The sequence below is a fragment of the Eptatretus burgeri genome, chromosome 18, assembly GCF_056783735.1.
Source record: "Eptatretus burgeri isolate ZD-2024b chromosome 18, Ebu_testis_v1, whole genome shotgun sequence".
In the NCBI taxonomy this organism is placed as follows: domain Eukaryota; kingdom Metazoa; phylum Chordata; class Myxini; order Myxiniformes; family Myxinidae; genus Eptatretus; species Eptatretus burgeri.
The window spans coordinates 8,844,501-8,864,504 of NC_140978.1; the positions used below are offsets into that span (position 1 = coordinate 8,844,501).

Consider the following 20,004-nt stretch of genomic DNA (forward strand, 5'->3'; position numbering starts at 1 on the left):
ATATATATATATATATATATATATATATATATATATATATTCATATATATATATATATATATATATATATATATATATATATATATATATATTCATATATATATATATATATATATATATATATATATATATATATATATATTCATATATATATATATATTCATATATATATATATATATATATATTCATATATATATATATATATGTATATATATATATATATATATATATATATTCATATATTCATATATATATATATATATATATATATATATATATATATATATATATATATATATATATATATATAATGTGCTGAATACAGGTAGTGGACAAAATAATGGAAACACCTGGATAAATGAGGGACACTAAGCAGTGTGGCCCATGCATCAATTGAGCAAATAACACCCCAGCATGCTTAGTGTCATGTATAATAATGCTGCACAGGCCTGGTTGCCTATAATTATGGTGAGCATTGCTGCAAGAGGCGACTCTTCAATGCCCCATCCACAGAGCATGTGTGGTCACCCAATAGATTGATGGGCATGACACTGATGTTATCCATATGGCCTGGCCTTCTCAGTCACCAGATCTGAACCTAATCAAGCATTTATGGGATATTCTGGAACGATGCCTGAGAAAACGTTTTCCACCTCCATCAAACAGGTTTGAGTTGATTGACTTTCTCGTTAAAAAATGGTGCCGCACCTCTCCTGTAAAATTCCAGGTGCTGGTGGACTCTATGCCACGGCGTATACAGGCCGTAACGGCCGCACTTGGGGGCCCAATGCCCTATTAAAATAATTTACATTGATGTTTCCATTTTTGTTTTTGTCCACGACATACTAGCGGGTATGCTTATACATTGTAAGCAATAACGAACCGTGCATGCTTCCCCATTGTCTCGGGCCGCTCACCTGCATTTGTTTATCTCATTTATTTATTTTCATTTATTTATGTTTTCATTTACTGACACTACCTGACTGTTTTATGATTTTTCTCGGTGTATCACCTTCGATGTCCGTCAGCACGCAAATTTTCAGCTTTCTACGTCATCCGGAAGGTACTGAACATGAATATCAGTCAGGAAGTGAGTGAGTGAGTGAGTGTGTCAGTGAGTGGTGAGAATGAGCCGGCGTCCCTAAGCGCGTTGTAGTTTCCTTTGTGTTTATGAATTGTTTATGTGATGGCTGTGCATGTCCTTTGAATACTGTGGAAAAAGAACATTCTACAAATACTATTTAACCACACTTGGTGGTGTAATGTTTCAAGCATCCTCTCTGATTCTGAGAGGTCGGTAGTTCGTACTTAAAGTTGGTCCGAACCCAACCCCAGCCGGGTACTACCAAAGATTTTTAAAATGGTACGTGCTGCTTCGTTGCTTGACAGTCAGGCTTTAAAGAGGATAAAGCACGACAAACGACCATTGGTTGGGAACCATTGCACAGACTTCACCATAAGCTTTCTGAGATTTCTTAAAGTGGCTCATAGGGTATATGGGCTTTGAACCTGTGTTCCCGACATCATGAACCAGGAGTTCGGACACGAATACAAACCTGCCAACCCAAAATTTACAAAGTTAAACGATGTTCAATCATGCAATCTGTAATTTTTGTAGCACATTAAACCCGAAGCAATTCCCCCATAATGTTTCTACTGCAGTGCCTCTAGCTGAGTAATTTTGATCTCAGCATATAAGGAAATGGTGTTGTTTGTACACGTTTCGTGACATGATAAATATAATCCATTGCCATGAAATAAATGTTTTCTTTATATCAAGGGAAACTGCAGTTTTGGTAGACGTCTGTGTTTTGGTAAACATTTATCGAACACACACACACACACATGTAAATGTTTACCGGAACTACAAACTCTGTGATCCGGTCCTGATGTTGGGATTTGTTAGCGCTATCCGGTGAACACAACCTTTGCTGTCGATGTAATTACATCAAGGATAGAGTATTTAATAATGAAGTATTACAGTAAATGATAAACCTGTTCTATGGAGAAAAGTATTGCCTCTGGTGTAAGAATTTCTGGATTACAGAAAGTAATTTTGACCATCAAGCCTGCGGGGCAATATAAAATGCATTATTTTTGCACTATTATTATTTAATGGTTTACTTTATACTTTTCTTTACATTGTGGTTTACTAATAACAAGCTGAAAGCCTGGTGTTGGCTTAACGGTGAAGGTGGCTAGCTTGAGATCTCAGGCTCTTGAGTTTGAACCCCCAACATCCAATTGAAATAACACCAGGTGGGTTGACTCAGCTTGTCATCCTTCAGAGGTTGGCAAAATGAGTACCAGTTTTCTGGGGTATCCTGTATCCTTTGTCAGAGTGGCAGCCCGTCCAGGACTGTACTCCTTTGCCAATGAAACTGCCTTGGCAGCCCTATGCACCTCATGGTGTGAAAGGAATGATTATTAATATTATTATTATTATTATTATTTAATAGCAGGGCCATATAACAATCACCAGGCTCTAATTAATTCCAGTAGATCTGAGAACCAGTGTGGACTCATTCATTCACCGGCTGGTCACACCACGGCTAACTTGGCCACGATCCATCCACATCAAGGTATAAAATCAATGTATGGTTAAATGGGACAACTTTGTCGCACTGTGACTAAGGCCCCCCCTCCCCCCCCACCTTGTGCACTAGCCGAGCCAGTAGTCTGAGAAGTAGGAGTGGGGAGGACAACAGTGGGGCAGGCACAACGACATGATCATTTTAACTATTTGTGTTCCTGAACGTGATGCAGTTAATAAACTGTACAGATGGATATTGCTGTTGAAAAGGTGTTGTTTGTGCGTTGAGTGCAGGAGCTCACTGAGGATGGAGACCATACCGCTGCTGTGGATTTGGACTTGCATCATGGCTGTTTGTTGCAGCATGATGGCTGCAGGTACAAATAATTAGCTTTTCCTGTTTATTCCTACAAATATTTTACTGTGTGATCCTTGTTTTATAAAACGTGGGCACGGATACCCGTTTAGGTCACAACATCAGGCATAATCTGCTCGGCATGGTTGGAGTGGCACTGGAATAGAAGAGGGATGCAAGGGGAAGAGTTGGGGGGGGGTTGGGGGGAGGAGTGGGGAATGGAGCGAAGGTGATGGGAGCTCTTAATCAGCGGATTAACCATATTCCATTACCCCACAAAAACAAGGATATTAATTATTTTAGCAGACTTATAACTTGTTATCTAATCTTGGTAGGATGTGCATTCACTCGGTAGAATGGATTTATTTTTTTTCTTTACAAGAACAAGGCTCATGAAAGAGCAAGAATAGGGCCATTTGTCAAGTTAATTTGCAAATGCAAAACGAGCAATTTTTTTTTTTAAATGAAAGAAAAGCAAGGCTCATGGAAGAGCCACATTGCAAAACCTATTAAGTTAAACATGAGTTGTTCGTGCTCAGAAGAATGAAGGAATGGACACCATAAATACACACCATAAAGACTCATTCCAACTCATAAATATTACGTTCTTTCTTTAAAAACAACTCGTTTCATGGCAAATCGCCACTTCAAAATGGCACAATTTTCATTCTGCGAGTGTGGATCATCACCCATCTCCGTGAATCCCTTCGGAGCCATGATCTTTCTCATTACCAGGAGAGAATTTGAATTACCGACATTTGTGTTGCATGTAGTTGTCGTTGGCGAACAGGTAGTTGTAGTTGGTGAACATGTAGTTGGCGAAGTGACGCAAAATGCGAAGCAAAATTTACAGAATTTGTTTCCCGAACGAACCAGGATGCTGAGGAATGCGTTATGATTCGGAGGAAAGTCTTCCTCCAGAGGAAGATTGTGCTCTGCACATTATTTTACAACGCCAGCCACAGGAATGTGCGGAATCGCTCCCGCGAGTGTGCAACGGTCCCGATAATTTGAAGCCATAATGCAGCAATGCTACCTTGGCGAGTGGGAATTTGTATAAGAGGTACTGGTGTACTTTTACAAGAATTACAAGGACATTAGCAGACAATGAACTCATAAACATTGTATCTGTGATCTGAACTTGGGATGACAGCATCATGAGCTATCTGTCCAGTTAGGAACACCATATATGCCAACCCTAATCTATCAAATGTTGCTCCTCACCCATCCCACTGCTACCAAACCTTTGTGGTGTGGCTTTAGGCACATTATTTGAAATGGGTGAACCACTTTCTCAATACCCAGAATTGGACTTCCAAGGGACGGCAGTGGTTCTGAAACTTGGAGACAGCTTCACGGTACGCTGCATGGGAGACGATCCGTTGTCATGGACAAGTTCCAGCTCAATGAGTCTCAACATCTCAACCAGGAAGCAGAGTCCTGATCAGGGGTCAGGCTCAAACTATGTAAGCACACTGATAATCAGTGATGCTGAACAAGGACATGCTGGTGTGTACATGTGCTACTACAAGAATGAAGACTATGATTTTTATGACATGGGAGACATGGATGAGGTTATGGGAGCCAAACTTCATATTTACGTTCCAGGTTAGTGGGTTGTTTTTGAATGCAAATGCTACAGTGCAATTTTATTTTCGATGTAATTCTTTATTCAAAGTTACATTTTTCTATATTTAGGTGGAGTCATAAGAGTTGTAGTTTATAAAGTCAAGCCATTAATTTTTTTTTTTTTTTGCATTTTTTTTCATTTCAGGATTTTCTATTTAATATGCACTTTGATATCACGCTTAAACTTGTATTCGATTTATACCTACTTTTTCTTTTCCGAATATATTTCTCCTCCTCCTTCCTCTCTGCTTATTTCTATTTGGTATAATTTTAAACATCAGAGTCGTCAGTGTGGTCGTGCAGTGAGACAGAATATGGTTACAAAGCTGAAGTTGGGTCACCATCATTGGAAAGTCCACCTGAAAGGAAACAGATTCTTCCAAATGTTTATAGCCAGAATGTTGGCCAGACAATGACTCGGGCTGGAGTTTATGCCAACTTGATGCATGAACTTTATTGTGGCCTTCATGAACCTGGGTAGTTTGGGTGGCGTCTTATTATTTGTGCAAGATTCCTGGACACAAGTACAAGCCACCACTATAGAGTTGATGTGACATAGAATGGTGGCAACAGGAGACATTAAAGAAGGAAAAGGAAGGAAGGTTTTACACTGATTATAATAATGACAAGTTTTGAACATGTTGAAATGTTACATGATCGATGGTGAAAGATGGTGCTTTTGAAGCATTCACCAATATGGCGGGATTATGATCCTCCATCCCCTTCCCCCATTTTCTATAATTACCATGTTACACGTCCATGCTCCCTCTCCCATGATATGAATAAATTTTAATGATACATTGGAAGAGAAACACCATTATTAAAGCCAAGACAATGCAGACCCTTTATCTAATTCAGTACCATTTTGACGGGGTGCAACTTTTCTAATAACAGGCTGAAGTCCTCTTTCAATTATTACCATAGAACATTGACAAGCCATAAATAGTTTAAAAAAGTGTGGGGTGGGGAGTTAAAGGGTGCAACTTGTGTGCAACTTGTCTGACAAAGTCATTTTTTCTGGCACAGCAAACACCCCCCCCCCCCCACCCACACACACACACAAACACACACCAACACACACACACACACACACACACACACACACACACACACACACACACACACACACACACACACACACACACACACACACACAGCCTTGAGGCTGCTGGTTACATCATTGGTTTGGGACACAGTTGTGCCTCTGATGCAGTGCCCCGATTACCAGTACACTGGTACTCATTTCACCGACCTTGAAAGAATGACAGGCTGAGTCAACCCCACCTAGTGTGAATTCAATTGCCGACAGGGTTCAAAGTCAGGACCCTAAGATCCCAAGCCAGCCACCATAACCGCTACGCCAACACCAGGCCAGCAAAGTATGACAACAGCTCATTGTTTAAAACAAATATACAAATAGGGTGGGTATTCATAGCACTAGTATGTACATACCAGAGGCCCAATGAATACCAGTGTAACTACTCAGTGTTGTATATCATATTAAATGAATAGATACAAGGTAATCATATTGGTCTAATGACAATATTCATAGGAGATACTATGTAGTGGAAATTTTTTATCTTTGTACATGCGCTGCAGTATTGTATGTACACTACAGTAGCTGATTAAATTTCTCTTTGTATGTACACTTGAGTATTGTATTTCTAATACTATCATCTCAAAAATATGGCTAACAATATTTCATTATATGAACTTTCTTTAATTATTTAATTACAAATCACTGAGAAGTAGGATCCAACATGAAAGCGAAACATGCCACGTGGCTCAGAGCTTTCAACACACCAATGCCACCAAGTGAGCTTCCCTGAGTGGTGTCATCATTTATGTTATTATTCAACTGGGTTGGATGGAAGCACAGCATAGGATAGAGTATTAATCCTGCACTAATACAACAATTGTGATTTGTATACATACACTACCCAATTAAACACCCCCAGCCCCAGGGATGGCAAGTGGCCCAGTCTTCTTGAATGTTACTTTTGCACCAAGTTACACCACTTGATATCTCAGAATGTGGTTGCTGTGTGGAAAGCAGCTCTTATAGTGTAAATTTATTCAAGCACCAAGTCTTGTACGTATGCTACATATGTTGGATGTCAGTGGTTGTCTTCAGCTGCAAAGGGAAACCGTAACAAAATAACATTAACTGGTGGATATTAAAAATCAGATGGTGTCTTTCACAAAGAGTAGATGAGTTATCGATGGCAGCCGGAACAAGCTCTGAAATGCACCTAAGGTAGCTCCAGTCGAACATTCGGCCTGGTCAGCCGGTTCGTGAAGCACTTGCTCCAAATTTTAACATGGGCCGACCGCACAAGAGTTTCAATTAACGGGTGCCATAATGAAGATGCAGTCGTGGAAGAAATTGATATAAATTGATTAGATGTTGCATTGAATGAGAGCAAAACTAACTAGAATTGGTCAGTTAGGTCAATGGAGACATGTCAATGTCTCAATTGTCCTTGACCTACTAATTGGTAATCAATGGAGAGCTATTACTGAAGCATTTATCAATGCATTTAACCCTAACTTCTAACCTCGGTTTGCACTTTTTTGCTTCCGGGATGTCTTTGCAGATCCAAAAAAGCTGTTTGTTGCTCCAAACCCACTTGATTACTTGATACCGGTACATGAGGGTGAATTAACCCATTTTCCATGTTACTCCAGCGATCCTCAAGCTAACATTTCATTAATGAGCTACGAAGGAAACATGCTCAAGTCGACATACTTACCTCTGGAAGGTATAAATGCATTTGTCGTTGGAGGGACGTATTATTGTCATGCCCAGCTGGGCCAAAGGACTGAAGATTCAGATTACTTCAATGTCATCGAGATTCCTGGTAACTGTTTCTTTTCTTTCTTTCTTTTTTTTTCCAACAATCTGCTAATTTCTGAGCCAACTTGCATGGATAAGTTTCATTCTAAGTTGACACTCTCTGTGCGATTTGGTAATTATAGGTCATACATCTACTGTATATAATAAGATCCGATGTCTGTACATCAGTTTTGCATCTCCTCCCAATCACCGCCATATAAAGTTTTAAATGGTACCGTGTGAATCACCAAGGACCTGAGCAGTGTGGGGTCAAAAAAAAATGATTTGGACAAAAACATTTTCATGACTCCATCACTTGATTTATGGAATACGTACATATATGTTCTTGAAAAGTTGTAGATATTAAAATTCCGTACAGTGAACCCTATTTCCCCATTGACTTGCATTGTATAATTGGAGATGCGTTCCTACAGAAATCAGTTTTTGGCCCCAAGACATAATAAAAACACGCTTAAGAATGCAGCGAACTTTTTTTTAAGCACATATTTAATAGAAATTCCACAATGTTATGATAAAATATTGTAGCAAGCGCTAATGCTTTCATGATTTGGCGAAGTTTTTCAAATCGCTTCAAAACACGTTATATAACGCATCTAATTTTACATCCAAGGTAAGTGCTTTACAGTCTCTCTATGCACTTCTTCCATCACTTGCACTTAATGGCTTCTATCCAGACATCGTGACTTGCCTTTACTGAAGTAAGGACGTTGAAAAAAAGGTGAAATCCTGCATAGCACACACAGTACCAAGTGTGATCAACACAGTGGACTGAACCCAAACAAAGCACGCTTGAATGGCATGAAAAGTGTGGGAAACCACTTGGAGCGGGATCATATGCATGATAGGACAAAAGACAGACCGACGTAGTTCAATTTCCCCCTTCCTCATTTTTTTTATTTTTTTTTCTAACCTAGGGATTCAAAATTCTGAACAAGTGAATTTAACATAACATATGACAAATTTGTTTCCTAATTTATTTGTTACGTTTTCATGAAATTCTGTATATTGAGTCGCTGTATAACGAGTGGTAAGTATAAATGTCCAGCCAAGATGTGTGTACACACTTGGTGGACGTTTCAGTCTTGCATACTCATCTACAAAGATTGCATATATATATATATATATATATATATATATATATATATATATATATATATGTATATGTATATATATATATATATATATGTGTGTATATATATATATATATATATATATATATATATATATATATATATATATATATATATATATATATATATTGCGTATATCCATAAAATACGATCCCATTCTGTGTGTCAGTTTTGCATCTACTCCCAAACCACTGATCATACAAAGTTGAAAATGATACCATATTAATTAATTGCATTGATTTGCAATGCAGAGTCCAAAAACTGATTTGGGCGAAACCATTTTCATTATTCACATCAATAAATGCCCAGACAAAGCAAGCTTGGCCGTAAGTCACGAGACGCTGATGATTGTCTCTGCGAGGCTCGGTACGCTGTGATTGTCTCCGAGCAAGCGATGTCAATACACCATTAATGTACCTGTTTCACCATTCTTATCATTCCAAAATAAATTTAAAAATCAGAGCTGCAAACAATGCAACAAAAAGTGGGCCTGGGCCCATGGGTTTGCTCGTACTTTCAGGAATTTCAAAACCTGTAACTTTATTGTTGATGTTGAATGTAGTGCAACCTGTAATCAAACAGAATACAGCATTGTTCATCCATAATTCCTGTACAATATGACTTATGCTCGCGTAGAAATGTAAATTTGTGTCAAAAGCAAGAGACAAGTAACCTTGTCCTTCTCTTTGTTATAGTGGGCAGATTGAACCCTATTGTGAAGGCCTCAAGTCATAAACTGCTGCAGGGGGACTCTTTTAACATGACCTGCACAGTCCGAGGGAATGGCATCGTAATGTTCAGCTGGTCGTATCCTGCAATGAAGGTAAGCAAAATACAAGAAAGCCACGTCTGACGAAATGAAGAATTCCTCGTCCACAAACGACTTCGATATTTTACACAGAAAGTTAACTTTGCATGTTTAAATAGATAACTGAGTTTTGTTTGGTTGTCCTTTAGTTCATTAACATTCCACTGTTATCTCATGGTTATTTTGGGACACTAGCAATAGGCTATTGCAATTTGCAGCAGATAAATGGGTCCCGGATGCTGCACCTTCGATCCAGTGCCATGCTTCCAATTTTTGTGCACATTATGTTGAATAACTCCAACACCAAGCGAATGACATTTCAGGGTATTTTTGTATACAGGGCGTAGGCTCATAGAAACGCGAGGTGACAGAGGGCAAAAAGGAAAGGGCAGTTGGTGAACTCATTTAAAACCAAAACGAATTTCAAACAGAATATTATTTTTTAGAAGAATGAGTTCCCTTTCAAGGAACTTCAACACAGGAGGAAGTCAATTGGTCGATCAAAACATGCACTATGATTGGCAACCTATTGTTGTTTGTCTGTGCTCTATCCTTTTTAAATGCTCATCATCTAGCACGGAAGCAGCGCGTACCATTTGTAAAGTCTTTGGTTTGACTCGAAGCATTACACCACCGAGTCTGCTTAAATATGAAAACTATTTCTGCCTAACAAATTACAGCATGTTCACTAATATAATGCAACATGCTGCAACATTATTAAATTTTCTGCAATTAAACACAGCAACTGGAGGTCATACTCGTGCTATTGATTCTAGTACTTTCATTTATCCTCAACTTGCGAGGTGCCCATGCTATGCAAGGGTGGGAGCCCACAATCTCAAAAAAGAAATGCTTTGAGGAATTTTATGAAAACTTCCATCCACTTTAGGACACGTGCAGGGACTCCAAAAGCTGCACAGGAAATTTGGTGGTGCTGGCCCCAAAACTGTGGGAGTAATACTGTGAAAACCACTGTACCTTCAATGACGATGATGAAGCTGATAACAATGATGATGCTGATTGGAGTTGGCTGGGATAGGCTCGTGTGTGCCATGATGAAGGAAATGGGTTATTACAGAAAAATAGCTGTGAATGTGGTTAGATGGGGAGAAGATCGGCGTCGTTCGGGTGGAAACACAAAATCTCAATTGTGTTTAGATGTGACTGAACCGGCAAATGTTTTCACATGCGGTAAATGGCGAAACTGCTAATGCCGAACCCGTGAATGGCTTCACGTGTGGAGAGAGAGTGGCTTCGTATCGGTGGAAACTCAAAATCATAATTGTATTGAGAAATTGATCAAATCTCCCACCCACCTTAGGACACCCGCTGGGACCCCAAAACGTTCCACAGAATGTTTGGCAGGGCGAGCCCCAAAACTGAGGGAGTAGTTCAGGGACGGACAGACAGACAGACAGTCCTGCTTTATGATAGAGACGAGTATGGTCCCCGTGGGAAACCCACGGGTATAGACATGTATGACATTTGGACATCTTGAGTTAGATGCTGCACCTACTGGCAATTCGTCATGGCAATAAATTATGTAATGTACAATTTATTTCCTTCACATAATATGTGAATACATGTCCGTGCAATTCTCCCCCCTGCCCCTCTCTCCTACCTCCTCCCACTCTCTCCCCCTCTCACACTCTCTCCCCCTCTCCCCCCTCATCATGCACACTGCACAGGAGAGAGAGAGGAGGGAGGTAGGGGGTGAAGGGTGGGAGAGAGTGTGGAGTGATTTACTTCTGCCTTGACTTGAGAGGGGGGAGAACCTGCCTCGACGAACTTACTTCTGTTGTTCATTTTTAAACTTGAAAGCATCGAATACACTTCACTTCACAAATTAAACATTCCTTAAAACCAAACGTTATTAATAAATACTGGATTTCATCATCAGTATTGTATAATTATGCAGTTGGGTAAGAGTTACTACTCTCCTTAAATAAGCTATATATATATATATATATATATATATATATATATATATATATATATATATATATATATATATATATATATATATATATATATATATATATATATATATATATACCCGGGAAAATGAAAAAATATAATTAGACTACAATTCGATCCCTAACTTCAGTTTTCCCAAGCAGGGAACCCTACCCTTCCTCTTCTACTCCTCACTCCCCCCTCTCCTCCTCACTCCTCCACCCTCCATCCCACCTCTCTTCTCCTCCCCACATCGCGTCCGACCAGATACATTCAAAATGGCTCTTATAACTGATTCCCTATCAGGGAACACTATCCTCACTCTTCGACTCCCCCTCTCTCCTTTCCTCCTCCTCCTCTCTCTCTCTCTCCACTCCCTCCTCACTCTTCCACCCTCCCTCCACCCTCTCTCCCACCCTCCCTCCATCCTCTCTCAGTCTCCCCACATCGTGTCTGACCAGATACATTCAAAATAGCTATTATAACTAACTAGTAGAGTGCCCGCCCTACGAGCGATCTTGTTCCAAGCATGCAACACGTTCTTCTGACACATACCTTTATTTTGGCAGTGTTTAGGCAACTGACAGCAGCTATGTATATGCAAAAATAAATAACCCGGGTTACGTGCATGAAGCACCAACATACCTACTGCATATAATTCAAAACATCTCACTGTACAGGAAAACGTGGGGACAGGAATACTGTACTGTAAATGGTGGAGACTTGTCATACCCTTCCCCACCTGAAGGCGGCGCAACACGATACACATTGACATAGAGAATTTGGGTCCCCTTTTCCTCCTCACCCCCCCCCCAAGACCACCAGCAAAGATACATTAATTGGGGACATGCTGATACTCTGTAGCAAATCTGGATGTAGTTGGGCCAGAACTGTCGGAGGAGTAGCATGCCAAACACACCCACAAACAGACACACAAACGTCAGTCCATGAATTATAGTAAGGATTCCCTAGCAGGGAACCCTACCCTTCTACTACCCCTCCCTCCCTCCCCCCCGCTCACTACCCCACCCCTCACTACCCCTCCCTCTCTCCTCTCCCTCCTCCCTCCCCTCCCCACATCGCATCTTGCCAGATACATTCAAAACGGTTATTGGAAGACATTTTTATCTAAAAACACCAAAACATTTCCGATTTTCTCACCTTTTGCTAAAACCATGACTTAAACCATTTTGGCGACGACCAAAAAAAAAAAAAAGCCATCAGATGGTGAATTAGAATCAAGATGTGGCTTGAGGAAGTCTGAATGGACTTTCTATTACAGGCCTTAATTTCACTTGAAATGCATTTTTGTCTAAAAACGTGAACATTCGTCCAATTTCCTTCCTGTTTGTTTTTTTTTTGCAACTGAGTCTGAAACCATCATAGCGACGTTGAAAAACGAAATCAGATATCGAATTAGAGTTCAGATAAAGCTGTGAGAATGTAAGAAAATGCGAGCCTTACAAAAGAGGAAAAGTAGCAAACAAAATGGCGGCGATTTAATTTTCAAGGCCCTCCCTGAATGGACAGACAGACTGGCAGAGATTATAGATATGAAACTTTATCACAGATAACCCTCCTTATCTTCCGATGTTGACCATCGGGTGATCAATCTAGCTACGACTGTTTCACATCATCCTACGAATCTAATCGATAATACTAATAGATAATAGGCTGACAGGATAGCCTGGCCTCAAGAGGTATACACACTCATCACTGAGCTGTCTAAATCTGGGTTTGAATCTCGTCACAGCTATGAATTGTCATGCTGGTGTTTTGCAAGAATGGCGAACCATCATTGCATGTGCCGTCCCTCGGATGAATGTTAAACCGGGCATCCTTATCCGCCACCATTAGTTGGTGGGCCGTTAAAGATCCCACAGCGTCGTTCATGGAGAGGAGGCGAGTTATCGTTGGCACCCTGAACAAATTACTATTTCCCACGATTACCTACAGGTGGCCCCGAGCAAATTATGTCGACAGACAATGAGAGACAGTAAGCAACGGTTGCCAACCTATGGCTCACGATTCCTGGAACTTAGATTCAAGTCGCATATACGATATGCATTTGTCCATTGTCTACTAACGTCCTTATAATACATTACCATCTTAGTTCGACTTGTGAGATGTATGCACAAGCCCTAGACCGTCGCGAAACAAAACCCAATGATAAAATTGCAAGTCAAGCTGATGTGTAATTTTGTACATCATGGGTTTTTTTTTTTTTAAATGAATAATTTGTATGCATCTGTACACAGGACCTGGATGATGAAATGCACTCTGGATCTGTAAAAAAGACCATTCAAGAGCGAATGGGTAGAGACGGCAAAAACGACGTCACCAGTGCACTGATGTTCAGCACAGCTGAAGTGAAGGACAGCGGACAGTACATTTGCACTGTCGAGAACTCACAAGGGGCCACCAGTCAAGACAGCACACACGTACAAGTTTTCGGTATGTACAGACAGTAGTGTTTTGTTGCAGTTCTTGTGGTGCAGACAAAAACGATGCGAATTTATCCCACACATTTTTGCTGCTACATGGTATGATTTGATAATAATGTACGCTCCTCTGGGTACCTCGATTTTAATAAAGGAAGAAAATCATGTCTACGGAAGCAGATGCAATTGTCTGATAGAACCACCTTCGTTTTCTATCCACATCTTAATGTTGCCGAGCATAGTAGATCATAACAGCAGATCTTCTCTTCTTCTTCATTCGGCTGCTCCCGTTAGGGGTCGCCACAGCGGATCATCCGTATGATCCGCATAGTGATTTGGCACAGGTTTTACGCCGGATGCCCTTCCTGACGCAACCCTGGTCGCCTCTTACGACACAGGGATATGGTACACCTATTCTAACCGGGGTATACACCGGCCCAGTATACTGGTACTCATTTCGCCGACCTCGGAAGGATGACAGGCTGAGTCAACCCCTGGTGTATTAATTCAGTGGCCCAACGGGGCTTGAACTCAGGACCTTATGGATCCCAAGCCGCTGCCCTAACCACTGCGCCAACACACCAGGCTATCATAACAGCAGATATAAATCCAGTAATAAGATGTCTACCTCTGCTATGATGGACCGTATATTAAACATTGGTCGTGATCTCCCTTATCTCGTGTCAGAATGTGGAATGGGGTCCTGCCGGGGCCCAAATTATCCTCTTATTTTTCCCTATGATTACGTATCAAGGACCGACTTGTAATGTTTTCAGAACTTGTTCTGTTCTCAAATCTTTGTTTTGCGAGTTTCTTTTAAGGATTGCCACTGAACCCTGGACATACTCCAATTGTAGCTAGTTTGTTGTACTATTTCTCGGTATAGTTTTTTAAAATATCAGTGAGGTTCTGCTATGGTGCGCCTATGTTCCCTTACAAGGAGCTTTACCGCTGGAGGAGGAATATTTGGTTAAACAAGACTGTGCAATGGTTGTTTGTCTGTGCTCTGGCATTTATTTATTTATTTATTTATTTATTTATTTATTTCTATTTAACACTGAACGTCAATCAAGGGAGTAGCACGTACAATTTTTGAAGTCTTTGGTATGACCCGGGCGGCGGCGTTGGGTTCAAACCGTCGACCTCCCAAGCCCAGAGCAGATGTTCCAACCATTACACCACTGAGTCTGGTCAAATGTCGTTGATGACTTTTGATAATTTTCACAGAGTTATTGTGTGCGGCCGCCTGGCCAAATCACTTGCTAGCCATATATAATAATTTCACCACGAAGTGCTGGGGTGCTGCTTGGCATGGGTATGATGAGTCAAGTTGACTTCATTACCTCCGCCACTGAAGGTGGATAGAGGTTATGTTTTTCCCCCTGTCTGTCTGTCTGTCTGTCTGTCTGTCTGTCTGTCTGTCTGTGTTTGTTTGTGAACAGGATTTCTCAAAAAGTTGTTGACGGATTCGAACGAAACTTGGTGGGCAGGTTGTTTTAGTATGGAACAAGGAAGAATTGATTTTATTTCGGTGACGATCTGAATCTGGATCTGGATCTGGATCCGAGAATTTTTTTGCAGTGTTTCTTCACCATTGAGTGATGGGGTGAAAATTATATCTAGCATGATATTTCAAAAAGTTATCGACAGATTCGGATGAAACTTGGTGGATGAGTTGGTTTGGTGACAAGAACAAGCCGATTAAATTTTAGTTCACGTCCAAATCCGGATCCGGCCTATCAGTGGAATCCAAAACGTAAATAATCAGCCTGGCGGAGGTGTGCGCTCCACCGAGTGCCTTTCTAGTGTGTACCTTTTTTTTTTTACTACCTAGTGATTTATTGCTTACAATGCATAGCCCAACAGAATATTTGTGATTGACTGTTTAATATACTACATTTATTTAACAGTACAATTTAATCAAGTGATTTGCCTTGTTAAGTTGTAGACTTTAGTGCTCTCATCACTTATATTGTAAGCATGACTGCTGAACCTCCTTCTTTCTTCAACCACCAAAGATCCACCACCAAAGCACATTATTCATCCCTGACAAATTTGTTAAACATAATAATAACTTTATGACTCCATTTTTTTTTCTCATGTGCCAACATGAATCTGACATGCGTTGAAAATGATCAAACTCAATTGCTTTTTCATGATTTTATTGATCCCCTTCTTTTGTAAGAAGTCATCTTTCCCTTCCTGGGTTTAACAACACCATTTTCATCCTGAAATTCTGGGAACTGTAAACAAGCGTCTCTGCTTTGTCAAGAAGATCCTCGTGTAAAGTTGGATTGCTGCATAAATTTCACAATAAAATTAAGTGTTCTCCTAAAAATTATGATATTATTGATATAGAAAAAGTATATTTGAATATAAGTTTACGCATTCTTGCAATGTATTTGTAATCCTCTGCACTGTATTGTGAATCCTTCTTTCCCCTGGAATCCTGGCACTGTGCAGAGAAAGGCTACGTGGAGCTTCACACAAACATCCTGCCAAAGGAGCATTCAGCACCGGGGACTGTGCGCCGCTTCACCGTGTGGATCAACGCTTTTCCGCCTCCATTTGTACAATGGTTGCGCAATGGTGAACCCTTGCACAATGGCTTGGATGAACTCGATTACAACCTCACTGTCCTGGAACCAAAACAATACAGGTGAAATTGAATGCATCCACAGCCATCATACGTTGTGTAAGATATCGCCGTTATGGTCTGTCATATTATTCACGAGCAAATACCACTCGTCGCTTCGCTGATGGGAATACTAAAGGGGGGGGAGAGGGGGGAAGAGGCACAGAGGGGTGTGGGAGAGAGAGCGGAGAGAGTGAAGAGGTGGAGTGGAAAGGACAGAGGAGAGAGGGGGTCAAGGAGGGGTGGGAGATCAAGGAGAGGTGGGGAGAGAGGAGGGGTGGGGGAAGGAAAGACAGTGTGAGGTGAGATGAAGGGAAGGCAGACGTGCGGTGGAGCATTAATTACGACTCGTACTGTTTCATCAAAATGATTCTGCATAGAACAACAATGAAGCTGGAAACAAAATGTCTGAAATGCTTCTTCTACCGGTCATACTATAAACATGGCCCAGACACATCTGGAGACAAAAACAGCAAGACGTATCCAGAGCCAAGCCGTCCAGACATCAACACTGCTCGGTCACATCTGAAGACGAACACCACCCAGACGCAACCGAAGAAAAACACTGCCTAGATGCATCTGGGGATAAACTCCCATCCGGATGCGTCCGGGGACAAACTCCCATCTGGACATAAATACCACCCAGAAATGTTTGGAGACAAACACCGCCCAGACGCATCCGGAGCCAAGCTGTCCAGAAACAAACTCTCAGGGTAACGGAGCACAAACCACTCACTCAGGGTGACGGAGGACGAACCACTCGCTCAGGGTGATGGAGCATGAACCACTTTCTCAGGGTGACAGAGCACGAACCACTCACTTTAAATGAAGTGGTGCGGCAAAAGCATCTGCAGTGAATGAACGATTCCTCAGAATGACGTGGCGCTGTACCGCTATCAACAATGGGTGCTCGACAAGTGGCTCAAGCACTCATGCAAGCACTCCAATTAAATGGTTGATGAGGAACGGTTGGCCAGGCTGTCGCTGCATACCACATGGGATCCCTATAACTTTAAAGCTGGTCTTCACCGCACACACAGAAGTTAATGAAATAGAATTAATTCGTTGAAATATTGACTTTGTCCACAAAAGAGTTGCTGCTTAATGCAGAACAATCCTGGAGATATTGCAAAGTTCAATCGCCCATGAAATAAACATTGCAGAAAATCTACCATGTTGCCTGCTCGCCTATGCACGTGTCACGTGGTGAATCAGTTCAGGGTCCACGCAAACGTTCTAACTTTTTTTGAAACGTCCATTTTTCACCAGATTTGCTTGGATACCCTGTAGAGCACCTCGCGAAACCTCTGAAAATATAGACACAGATTTGTCAGATGCTATGGATCAGCAGTCCCTCTGGGGGGACAGGGTGTGAGGTCCAGCAGTGAATGCATTAAATCATAAAGCTCAATGAAGCTGGTTAATTTTAGCACAATCCTAAATTTTTTGTTCACTCAATATAATTCTCCAAACAGAAAAAAGAAGTTTAATGCTTTGGAAATTTCACATTTTCATGTGTATCTCTGGAGAAGGGACCATGGCCTTGTTTGCTTAAAATAAATCGGTATATCGGCTAAGTTATAAGACTCGTTATTTCTTTAAATTATCAGATTTCACAACAAATTTGGACACTTATTTGGTCCGGATGATATCCAATCCTCAAAACCAGAATAATATTTCAATGACAAACTTTAATTAGTCCGTGAGAGTAGATTGTGGAAAATCGTATCATCTAATGCATGAAATCGCTCTAAGCTCCTAATATGAAAACTATAGCACTTACAAATGTGATCTAAACAGCGATTCGTATTTATGATGAAGCGGCATTCAATTATATGAGTGAGGAAAGTGAAAAAAAAGAACTTTATCATGAAAAAATCGTTCTGGCCTGTTCCAAGTCAAGGCATGGTTGAGCAAGCCCAAAAGCATGGTGCCTTCAGACCCCAGCGAGGTTACCGAGGATGTGCCTTGAGACCCCATCAGGAGAGGTGACCGAGGATGTGCCTGATGAAGGATATGATTAAATCTTCTTCTTCTTCTTCTTCTTCTTCTTCTTCTTTCGGCTGCTCCCGTTAGGGGTCACCACAGCGGATCATCCGTATGATCCGCATAGTGATTTGGCACATGTTTTACGCCGGATGCCCTTCCTGACGCAACCCTGGTCACCTCTTACAACACAGGGATATGGTACACCTATTTTAACCGGGGTATACACCGGCTCAGTATACTGGTACTCATTTCGCCGACCTCGGAAGGATGACAGGCTGAGTCAACCCCCTGGTGTATTAATTCAGTGGCCCAACGGGACTTGAACTCAGGACCTTTTGGATCCCAAGCCGCTGCCCTAACCACTGCGCCAACACCAGGCTAAAAACCAGAGTCAAAGTTCAGTACAATTTCAGTACAAATTTCAGTACAAAGTTCAGTACAAAATAATGGTTCCAATTACTCCCATCTCCTTGTGGGGTCATACCTAGGCCATTGTTCTGGCCTGAGTATTTCTGGAACCAATTATAAGGATATAATTAAATAAGGCCGTTAATTATCTTCAAAAGTGGAGTTTTAATGAACCCAAACACCCAATTTTCACTCTTGCACTTCCTTGGAGTTTTCTTGATATGCATGTAAAGTTTCCGGCTGCTCGGTTTCATGGTTTTGAGTAATGGGGGAGACACACTGACACACACACACACTGACACACACACACACACACACACACACACACACACACACACACACACACACACACACACACACACACACACACACTTATTCGTACAGATAAGCCAATGAAAACATTTGTTGTTTTTGTAATTTCCAGAGAAGGAGTGAATCAATTTTAGGGCAATGTGCATATCTTGTATATAAAATATTAGGTGGTGGGGGTAGTGAAAAAATATTACTGAGCAAAGGCAGAAAACAATGGAGCATAGCAGAAAAAAGGGAGACAGAGTGTGGAAGGAGGCAAAGGAGGTTGGGAGGAAATATCGGTAAGTGTGGGTGAGAGAGAAGGAAAATAGGGAGATGGTCCTTTATTGTATATGTGATATGTAAATGCTCCATTAATTGTACAAATTTTAACTTGTTTCTTAGGTATCTGAGCACTTTGACTCTAGTTCGTGCCAAGGAAGAAGACAGTGGAATATACACAGTGAAGGCACAAAATGGCGAGACCTCTGCCAATTTCACTTTCAGCTTTTACGTTCAAGGTAAGTAAAAATGGCATTGGAAAAACTAGAAACACCCGCTCCCTACAGGAGCCGTCAAGGGGGTCACGTTATTATATTTATGCCGATTTTACTCCAAGGGGTCCCACCATTCCACACTCAAAAAATGGTTGCGATCTGTTGAGCCATTTTTGTGCTACCTGGGAACAGACAGACAGGCAGACAGACGGTGAATTATAGTAAGATGCTCGCAAAAATAAAATATAATTATGGTGATGGTGTGTTTTACTCATAATAAACATCCCTTTATTGAAATCCAAAAGTATCTTCATGAAGGTATAAATTTAGGCCCATACCAAATTTCAAATTATCTAAAGGATTTGAGTGTAACGGTGGTAACCTTGCCTTGTTAGGACGACTTGTAATCATTATCTACTGGGGTGGCCCTATAAGTCTTTAGTCTCCAACAAGGGATACATCGGTTCAGAAGTT

At 41.0% G+C, this 20,004-nt stretch overlaps 1 protein-coding gene across 4 annotated transcripts in view; it reads left to right on the forward strand.

Moving 5' to 3' along the window:
• The window catches only part of LOC147008550 (platelet-derived growth factor receptor alpha-like), a 125,295-nt gene that overhangs the window by 57,125 nt on the left and 48,166 nt on the right, over positions 1-20,004 (forward strand). For all 4 annotated transcript variants that reach the window (XM_085863962.1, XM_085863961.1, XM_085863960.1 and 1 more), the window contains 7 exons: positions 2,829-2,911; positions 4,153-4,497; positions 7,116-7,379; positions 9,201-9,328; positions 13,528-13,723; positions 16,174-16,369; positions 19,439-19,554. In XM_085863962.1, coding sequence (XP_085720088.1) covers positions 2,842-2,911; positions 4,153-4,497; positions 7,116-7,379; positions 9,201-9,328; positions 13,528-13,723; positions 16,174-16,369; positions 19,439-19,554 — 1,315 coding nt within the window. In that variant the 5' untranslated portion in view covers positions 2,829-2,841. The remainder of the gene's footprint in view (positions 1-2,828; positions 2,912-4,152; positions 4,498-7,115; positions 7,380-9,200; positions 9,329-13,527; positions 13,724-16,173; positions 16,370-19,438; positions 19,555-20,004) is intronic.